Genomic DNA, 8,237 nt, shown 5'->3' on the forward strand with positions numbered 1-8,237 from the left:
AAAAAAATATCAGGCTTACTCATTTTGAACTATAGGCAGTGCGGCATTTACAAATTGACATATTTGCAGCTTTTTTTCTCTCTTTTTTTTTTTAATAATTACATTTTGTTTGTTTGTTTTTTCTGGTATTTACTTCCATATTGACCCCCACTTTATTGTATTTATTGTTGATCAGCCTTTTCTAAAGAATTTTGGGGTTTGTTGGAAAAAATATTTTTCAAATGTATTTATTTATTATGTATTTATTTACTTCCTTACTTATTTAGTAAATATTAAATAAGGGGCCACTCAGTGTGGTCGGAGGCCACATGAGGCCCACAGGCCATCATTTGCCCATCCTTGGTGGTATAAACAAATATTCACTCTCAGATTCAAACCTATCAGAAATGTTCATATTTTGGGGATGTGGGTGGAAGAAACCCTGAGAAAAGCACGGAGAGAAAATTGCTAACTTGACGCCGGAAGGCCACAGCCGAGATTCAAACAAGAACTTCAGAACTGTAAGGCAGAAGTTCTAACCACTTGTCCGACGATGTTGCCCTCCATCTTGATTGAAGTTTATTTTGAACATCCAGTACAAAAACAAAAAAAGGCTACTGCTAGTATAAAAAAAAAAAACGTGGAAGAAGTTGAACTCTGATCCTACATACTTGTATATACAGGTACATACCCCAAATTAAATATACACACATATCACATGTAAACATCTATACATACATTTATACCTAGACTAGATCTAGTTTGTTGTTTACAGCCTGTTTTGTTCAATCAGAGTTGTTTCAGAATGGCCAAACTCATTTGGCTAAATGGCGCCATCTAGCGTGGAGAATAAAAACCTGCTCACTGAATTGATGTAATTACTGCAGTAATGATGATTTTCATTCTCCTTCACCTCCTTCTTAGCTTTGGAGAATAAAAGTGTTGTTTTGGCAAGCACAGCAATTCAGCTCCTTGATGACAGAAAATCACCAATTGTTGCAGGTAAATTAATCTCCCATGTCATTATTAACATCAGATGGGCTATTAAAATTTTTGGACTAATGTAGTACAAGTTGATTTTTTTTGATTGCATTCAGCTGTGGGGCTTCAGATGAAGCTCGAGTTCTTTCAGAGGAAGTTTTGGACCGCCTGTAGACAGGTAAGTGAACAAACTAATGCATCTGTTATTAAAGTCACAAATAACTGACTAATGTCACAAAAATAAATATACTGAAATAATGATGATGTCACAATTTACTCACACATTGACTTAATCTTTGCCCGTTTAGTTCAACACAAAGCTGATACGTGATTTATTTTGTTGTATGAATGGCAATAAGTGAGATTAATTGAACGCTCTGCCATCTAGTGGAAGATTATTGTTCTGCCTGTGTCATTATGGATACAGTATTACACACCTGATGATCATGTGGCTATTTATGTCCGTGTTTGGGTATCACGTACTAATTACATGCGCAAGTACCTGTAAATCTCTCTCGTGTGCTCAGTGTACAGCTCTGGATGGAAAATGCAGCATCAGCTGTGATAGCGAGGTAAGAAGAATCACCCCAATCTGAGATTTATGAAGCCTTTTGCTGAAGGAGTCTTTTTGACAGGACGTCAACTGCTACCTCATTGACAATAACGGTTTCATTCTCGTCACGGAGGAGCTGTCGCAGGTATTGTTTGTGCCCATGCATGTTTGCTTCTCTTGATGTTATATGATGTCAGTTTATGTTTTAGATTACATTTTGACATGTCATAAAAGACCTGGAAGGTGTTTTCAAAGTAATACTGCCACCTAGTGGCGGTGTGCGAGTATTGCTAGAATCAAGTGGTGTTTTTTTGTGTGTTTTTCCTTAGTTCTGGACTTTATGTGTGTGTTTGTTGATGAATGAAACTGTTCTCCCAGACAGGGCTCTTCTTTGGCGAGGTGGAAGGCGCCGTCATGAACAAACTTCTCCAAATGGGCTCGTTCAAAAGGTCTCACTAAACTCATATTGTATTGCAGGCCGTACGTTTGATACAGTGAATTAAAATGCATGTTGTGGTTTGCGTGTTTATTGCCGCAAGGATCACACTGTATGACTACCAGGCCGTCTGCAGAGAGTACGCTGGGAGCAGCGACAGTGCACGCACGTTGTCAGATGTAAGTGCAGTATAGTAGAAGAGCAAGCAAATACTTATTGAGGAGTGACGCCTTCATTACAATTTACTTTATTATGTTTCTGTCTTGCAGCCTTTAACTGTTGTCAAGTGGCTCCTGACCGAACTTGTAATGTAAGAATTAAATATATAATGTATTTAAATAAAATTAAAAAAAAAAAAAAAATGTAATTAGCACTGGCACAATATAAAGTTGTAAGGTGGAGCCAGGGTTTCCAATAAAGTGGAAAAAAGTAAAGGGACAAAACATTAGGTACCCTTGTACAATCAGATGAGATCAAATTCAAGATATAAACAAATAATTAATCTAATATTCAAATACATTGCCTCTCAAATATACAGTATCCGAATAAAGTAAAAATATATATAAAAAAAAGATATATATATATATATATATATATATATATTTGTAAAAGCTGATTTTTTTTTATGTAGCCCACAGTAACTTAAGTTGTGGCCAGTGAGCATATGCATTGTAAAGTCTTATCATGCATGTTGTTTATCAAATTAAACTCTAATGGTACGGTTGTGTTTTTCTTTTTCAGTTTTCTGCTGGAGTTTAACCTGTACAGCTGGTGGAATGTCGACCTGTCAGTGAAAGGTAACAATAGCGGATTGGTCATCACAAGCTTGTATACCCAGACCACAATTAGGTACCCCAGTTTGTGGTGCAAAGGGGGCCGATGTATTAGAATGAGCGTGTGATGCACTACATCCACTTTAATGAACATAAATACAGTAATAACGCTGTTCCAATGCCAAAACTGAGCATTGTTTGAATACATATCGAGTACAGTACAGTACAGGGTACCCCAGAAAAATGTACTTTGTGCTATGTGACAGCTCAGAGATCTCGAGGCAAGACCACCATGGTGCCATGTGACACAGAATACCCCGCCTTCATCTCAGAGCGCACTATCAAAGAGACCACCGGGAACATTGAATGCGATGGCTGTGTCAGGTAACAAACTCCATTTTGACTCAAATGATGCGCCGCCATTCTGCTGTCGTATAATATCACGTCTCAATTGGGGCTGCAGGTCCTTCGTCATACAGCAGATTCCCAGCAGCAATCTCTTCATGGTTGTCGTGGACAACAAGTGTGACTGCAGCAATGCTCCACCAGTGACCATGGATCCCATTGAGATCATGTATATCCTTTACAAATCAGATTCGTCCACCCAAATTGCAACCTTTGCCATTTAGAAATATGTTGATTTCAATGTAATGAATTGTTCGATCCGAGCACATTGTAACCTTGACCACGTTGAACATAACGAATCCCTCAAGTGCGACAGACTGAAGTTTCAGAAGGACAGAAAGAAGCCGGAATCATGTCATCCTTTCCACCCTGAGGTATTGGTAGGCTGCATCTTTTAAAAAAAAAAAAAAAAAGGGCAAAATAGATAATACAGCTCTCGTATTGTGAAAGCATACCTAATAAAGCTGATGTCATATGTTTAATGTCTTCCTCAGGAAAATGCCATGGAGTGCGGTTCAGCATCGCGGCTCTACTGTCCACTCGCAGCCGCTTTGCTCCCCTTAATAGCAGCGGGTGTCAGCAGGTGACCATCAGCAGCAGAAGTTTGCAGCAACCACTAAAGGACTTAACAACAAAAGGCATATTTAAAAAAAAAAAAAAAAAAACACGTAGGAAACAAGGCCAATCATAAATGTTTTCTTCGCATTTCTGCAGGAAGCGCTTTAGTGAGAACAACATTCTAACTCACGCACTATAAACATCCATTCATGCAGGAAACTGCAAGTTTTTGTAGATGATGCTACTAACAGTTCACTGTGGTGATACAAGTTATTTGCGCAATTTGTGTTTGCTGTGAAGACTTCTGTTATGGATAAAAATAATGCAGGACAGGTCAGAAAGTTTGGACAACAGATTGCGAAAACGCTGCTGTCATATCTATTTTTTGTCATACTCTATATTTTAGATTTATCCATGTGGTACATGTAAAATATTAAAGAGTAATCAGAGCACTTTAACTTGCTTTATTCTGCCATTTTGTCATTGTCAGACACACTACTGATGCATGTTTTAACAGTGTGCCCAAAGAATGTTCAATGAATATGTTTAAGTCTGATCAAAAAGATCATGAATAAAGACATATTTTTCCTTGACATACTCGATGTTTATATGTTGTGTTTCTTAGAGTTTGTACTGACTGAGAAATTTGCAACTCTTTAGAACACATAAATGACAATGGTTGGTCGACACATTCGTTTTATCCAGATGTTAAATCTGCGTAAAATGATAATAGAGATATTGTCAAAAATTGTCAACAAAATCCTAAAATATTAAATTGCATATCATTCTATTATCATGGCTAATATCTCTGTAATAATACTGGATTTATGAATTTACAGTGGATACAACTATATTGCAGGTGTATATAAAAATAATATATATATATATATATATATATATATATATTTTTTTTTTTAAACCTCTGCGATTGGCTGGCAACCAATTCAGGGCGTACCCCGCCTACTGCCCAAAGCCGACTGGGATAGGCTCCAGCGACTCTTGTGAGGAATAAAAGGTTAAGAAAATGGATGGATGGTAAAAACCTGCTTAGATTTTTTTTGTTAAATATAAATAGTACTATATCGCTGGCGTCGGGTCAAAATCTGCTTTGTCACAATTTGGGAGAAATCGTAATTTGTTTTGCAAATTCATACTTTTGTTCACATGTTATTTTCACAAATTATAGGGACAGTGTGTAGAATATTTTAGATTTTTCAATATTCATTCATTTTAAAAATATATATATTTTTCGCGTGTTGGTGGTCCACAATCATTCAATCAAGAGAGTTCTCGGGGTTCGTGAACTCACAAATCCCGCGAGAATTCACCTTGCAACGCAAGATGAAAGCGTTTGCAGCAGGTGCTTAACGACTACCGGTTGCCTCTTGCGCTATAAAGTCAGAGACGCTCATCATTAGCACCAAGGACGTCTTCTTGGCTTTTTAAAAAGAAACGATATGCCTCCTAAAAAGCGAACAGTAGTTCTCAGTGAAATGCCGGCTGCCAGCAAAGCTCTACTCCCCTCAAAAGTGGCGAGAAAGTCCGGTAAAAGCAAGAAAAAATACATGTTGTTCGTCAGGTTTCACAGCCGTGGAGCTTTGATGCTAATGCTATCATTTTCTCGCCTTCAGGTTCCGTGACTTTGCGTCGAATCTCCATGCACCCGGGCACGAGCGTCATGGTGGTCGAGGCGCTCAAAGAGCTGGACTCCAGAAAGGGGGTGACCAAACAGGCCATTCAGAACTTCATCAAGAGAAAGTATCCTTCCGTGGACAACATCCGCCTCAAGTACTTCGTCGGCAGAGCCCTCAAGAAAGGCCTAGAGAACGGCACCTTGGTGCACCCTGCCAACTCTCCAGTCACCACGAGCATCATTGGCAGATTTCGGGTACAGTCACGCTGTTTGTTTAAAGTTTTTTTTTATTGCGCCAAGGCACCCATTTTACAGACGAAAATTTCATTGCACACCGCTTAACAAATATCACGAAAAGTAGGAATAATGAGATGACTGGCGTTTATTTAACACCTGGGCATTATTTGTCCATTTTCTGACTTTTTTTTTTTTTTTTCTGTTTTTCATCAAAGAAAAAGCATTTTTTTTTAAATACACCAGGGACCTGACATTTTACCAGGATTGTTTAAAAATGTAGAAATTCAAATTGGCGCCATGCTGTAATTTAAAATTATTACCAAACAGGAAGGAGAGATTCACACGAAATTGTTGTAATAATGCCCGATTTTGATTATAAATCACAGTTTTTGACATGCTGTAAACCTGATGTGTTATAATGCATTTTCCGTTATTACTGATACAATCGCTTAGAGGAATTTGTGTGTTGAGTGTTAACACAAAAATCCACTAGGTGGCGCCAAAGGCTAAAAAATGAATACAAAATGCATGCATAAATTTTTTTTTATTGTTATGACTTATGGACTTGTTTGAGCCTCTAACTATGTCATATAAAATTTCAAATTATTCTTTTATATTTATATATATATATATATACACACACAACATAGTTAGTCTTGCTATTAGCATAATACTGCTATTGTTGTCCATAGGGGGCATTAATAAAAAAAATTATATATATGTGTAGATAGGTCTGATGCCACTGAACATTTTGAGCGGTTGAAAGTGAAAAAAAATATTCATAAATGACTAACAAAGGAAATGCCAGAATTGGGCAAAAATTACAAGAATTTAATCAAACTATAATAACGCCCAGGGGGTTAATCGAGCACATAAACTGTTTAACGGATGCGCAGATTTGGTGTCTGTTCTGCCATCTAGTGGTGAAGTATTACATTTCTCGTTACTGCCATATATAAACTTGGATGCCGCACCCTTGATGAAGGTTTCATTGCGGTAGTCGCGGACAATATTAAGACAAGTGGGTTTTTATTTTATTTTTGTGTGTGAAGCTTGCACCAAAGCGTAAAGAGTCCAAAGCAAAAGCGGAGAATGTGGAGCCCAATGTGCAAAAGGCATCAGAGGAAGCACCAAAGACTAAAGCTGGTAATAGTCCAACCTAATCGGCTATATTGAAACTATTACAAAGTAATACAAAAACAAACTTTTTTTTAGGTGGCATGAAGAGAGCTGCTGCAGATGAAGTAAAATCACCGAAGAAAAAGGTGGGAAGGGCTGCCATTATTGCTACGTGTATGTTTACATTTTTATTTTGCTGGGAGTGGCCACTTTAAAAAATACAAAACGGTTTCACTCATTTTGTTAAATCAAAGTCCTTGGGGGACCTGCATGTTTTTGAGGTTTCTCTACTCCAACACACCTGACTCAATGACCGGGATCATTATCAGGCTCCTGCAGAGCTTGCTGATGAGCTTAAATCTGAATCTGCTGTGATGATCGTGGGAAAATTCTAAAACATGCGAGAACTGTACTTTAGACACGACAGCTCTAGCCCCATCTTGTGGCCAAAATGCTATATGCTAATTTTCATGCTAGTGATTTATATTGTCGTTTTGGCTACATGTACAATATACTCAAGTTAATATTCTATAAGAGTTTTGACTAGTAAAAAAAAAAAAAAAGATTGTCTTTTAGTCTTTTATGTAAGTAGGTGTGTTTCGTTTACCTTGACTAGTTTCGGCAGTCGACACTGAAAGTAGTCAAGCTTTTTAATGTAGCTAGTTTCTGCCTGTTTTTAAGGCTGCAAAGGGTCCCAGTGAGTCCAAGAAAGACGAAGAGGCTTCCCCCTCCAAGGCAGCGCCAGCAAAGAAGCCCAAAGCTAAAAAAGCTGTCACTGCGGACGTTGAAGCTAAAGTAAATGTGAGGAGCAAAGCCAAGTCCAAGGAAGCTGCGGCCGCTGAGAAGACAAAAGCGAAGCCCAAAGATGTTGAGGCCGCTGAAAAGACAAAAGCGAAGCCCAAAGATGTTGAGGCCGCTGAGAAGACAAAAGCGAAGCCCAAAGATGTTGAGGCCGCTGAGAAGACAAAAGCGAAGCCCAAAGATGTTGAGGCCGCTGAGAAGACAAAAGCCAAGGCGAAGGGTGCAAAGGGTAAAGCTGCCAAAGATTCTGACAAAGAAACTGCACCTAAAGCTGCTGCGAAACGAGGCAGGAAGAAGAATGTAGAGTGAATGTGTTTTCTATAACTAAATTTCTTTCTATTTTGTCAATAAAAACAATCTTAACTTTTGTAGCTCACCACTATTATGCTGAGCCTGGTTGATCTATTTAAATAACTGACTTTGTAGGGACACGTAGCTATTACACTCTCACGTGGGGCTGCTCTGGAAAAAAATTCTAAAATGTCTGGGATTAATGAAGTCGCGGTGTGAGGGACCCCGGTTATTTTTTGTAATAGAATGTGTAATTGCACCTCCACTACGTTAGGTGGTGGTGTAGGTTAGTGTGTGGGTAGATGCCTCCGACTTCCGGGTTTCACACGTCAACGTCGTTTCAGGCCACTGATGGCTGCGTTCCAACACTTGCGCCCCCCAACCAACAGGGTGTCTCAACTCTCTGAAATGCTTCGGACAACTGAGACAAACACACTGGTCACTATTTTGTATTTTTTATTTTTTTTTTTA

The 8,237-nt window shown here is 38.5% G+C and overlaps 2 protein-coding genes across 5 annotated transcripts in view; both read left to right on the forward strand.

The window, feature by feature from the left end:
- The window catches only part of cacna2d3 (calcium channel, voltage dependent, alpha2/delta subunit 3), a 34,926-nt gene extending 30,648 nt beyond the window's left edge, over nucleotides 1-4,278 (forward strand). For 2 of the 3 annotated variants that reach the window (XM_077572914.1, XM_077572915.1), the window contains 12 exons: nucleotides 904-981; nucleotides 1,077-1,138; nucleotides 1,488-1,532; nucleotides 1,596-1,658; nucleotides 1,892-1,962; nucleotides 2,053-2,128; nucleotides 2,219-2,259; nucleotides 2,691-2,746; nucleotides 2,989-3,106; nucleotides 3,186-3,303; nucleotides 3,424-3,501; nucleotides 3,622-4,278. In XM_077572914.1, coding sequence (XP_077429040.1) covers nucleotides 904-981; nucleotides 1,077-1,138; nucleotides 1,488-1,532; nucleotides 1,596-1,658; nucleotides 1,892-1,962; nucleotides 2,053-2,128; nucleotides 2,219-2,259; nucleotides 2,691-2,746; nucleotides 2,989-3,106; nucleotides 3,186-3,303; nucleotides 3,424-3,501; nucleotides 3,622-3,714 — 899 coding nt within the window. In that variant the 3' untranslated portion in view covers nucleotides 3,715-4,278. Of the gene's footprint in view, nucleotides 1-903; nucleotides 982-1,076; nucleotides 1,139-1,487; nucleotides 1,533-1,595; nucleotides 1,659-1,891; nucleotides 1,963-2,052; nucleotides 2,129-2,218; nucleotides 2,260-2,690; nucleotides 2,747-2,988; nucleotides 3,107-3,185; nucleotides 3,304-3,423; nucleotides 3,502-3,621 lie in introns of those variants that run through there. The other variant, XR_013295030.1, reaches the window with a different exon arrangement.
- A 718-nt stretch (nucleotides 4,279-4,996) lies between these two features.
- h1m (linker histone H1M) lies at nucleotides 4,997-7,851 on the forward strand. Of its 2 annotated transcripts, XM_077572887.1 has the most exons (6): nucleotides 4,997-5,230; nucleotides 5,317-5,573; nucleotides 6,608-6,701; nucleotides 6,771-6,820; nucleotides 7,356-7,508; nucleotides 7,587-7,851. In XM_077572887.1, the coding sequence occupies exons 1-6, from the start codon at nucleotides 5,143-5,145 to the stop codon at nucleotides 7,782-7,784; spliced, it is 840 nt and encodes a 279-aa protein (XP_077429013.1). In that variant the 5' UTR covers nucleotides 4,997-5,142; the 3' UTR covers nucleotides 7,785-7,851. The 2 variants fall into 2 exon arrangements, with proteins under 2 accessions (XP_077429013.1, XP_077429012.1); XM_077572886.1 differs by having other exon boundaries at nucleotides 4,998-5,230; nucleotides 7,356-7,851.
- Nucleotides 7,852-8,237: the final 386 nt, after the last annotated feature.

The sequence above is a fragment of the Vanacampus margaritifer genome, chromosome 8, assembly GCF_051991255.1.
Source record: "Vanacampus margaritifer isolate UIUO_Vmar chromosome 8, RoL_Vmar_1.0, whole genome shotgun sequence".
NCBI classification, from domain to species: Eukaryota; Metazoa; Chordata; class Actinopteri; order Syngnathiformes; family Syngnathidae; genus Vanacampus; species Vanacampus margaritifer.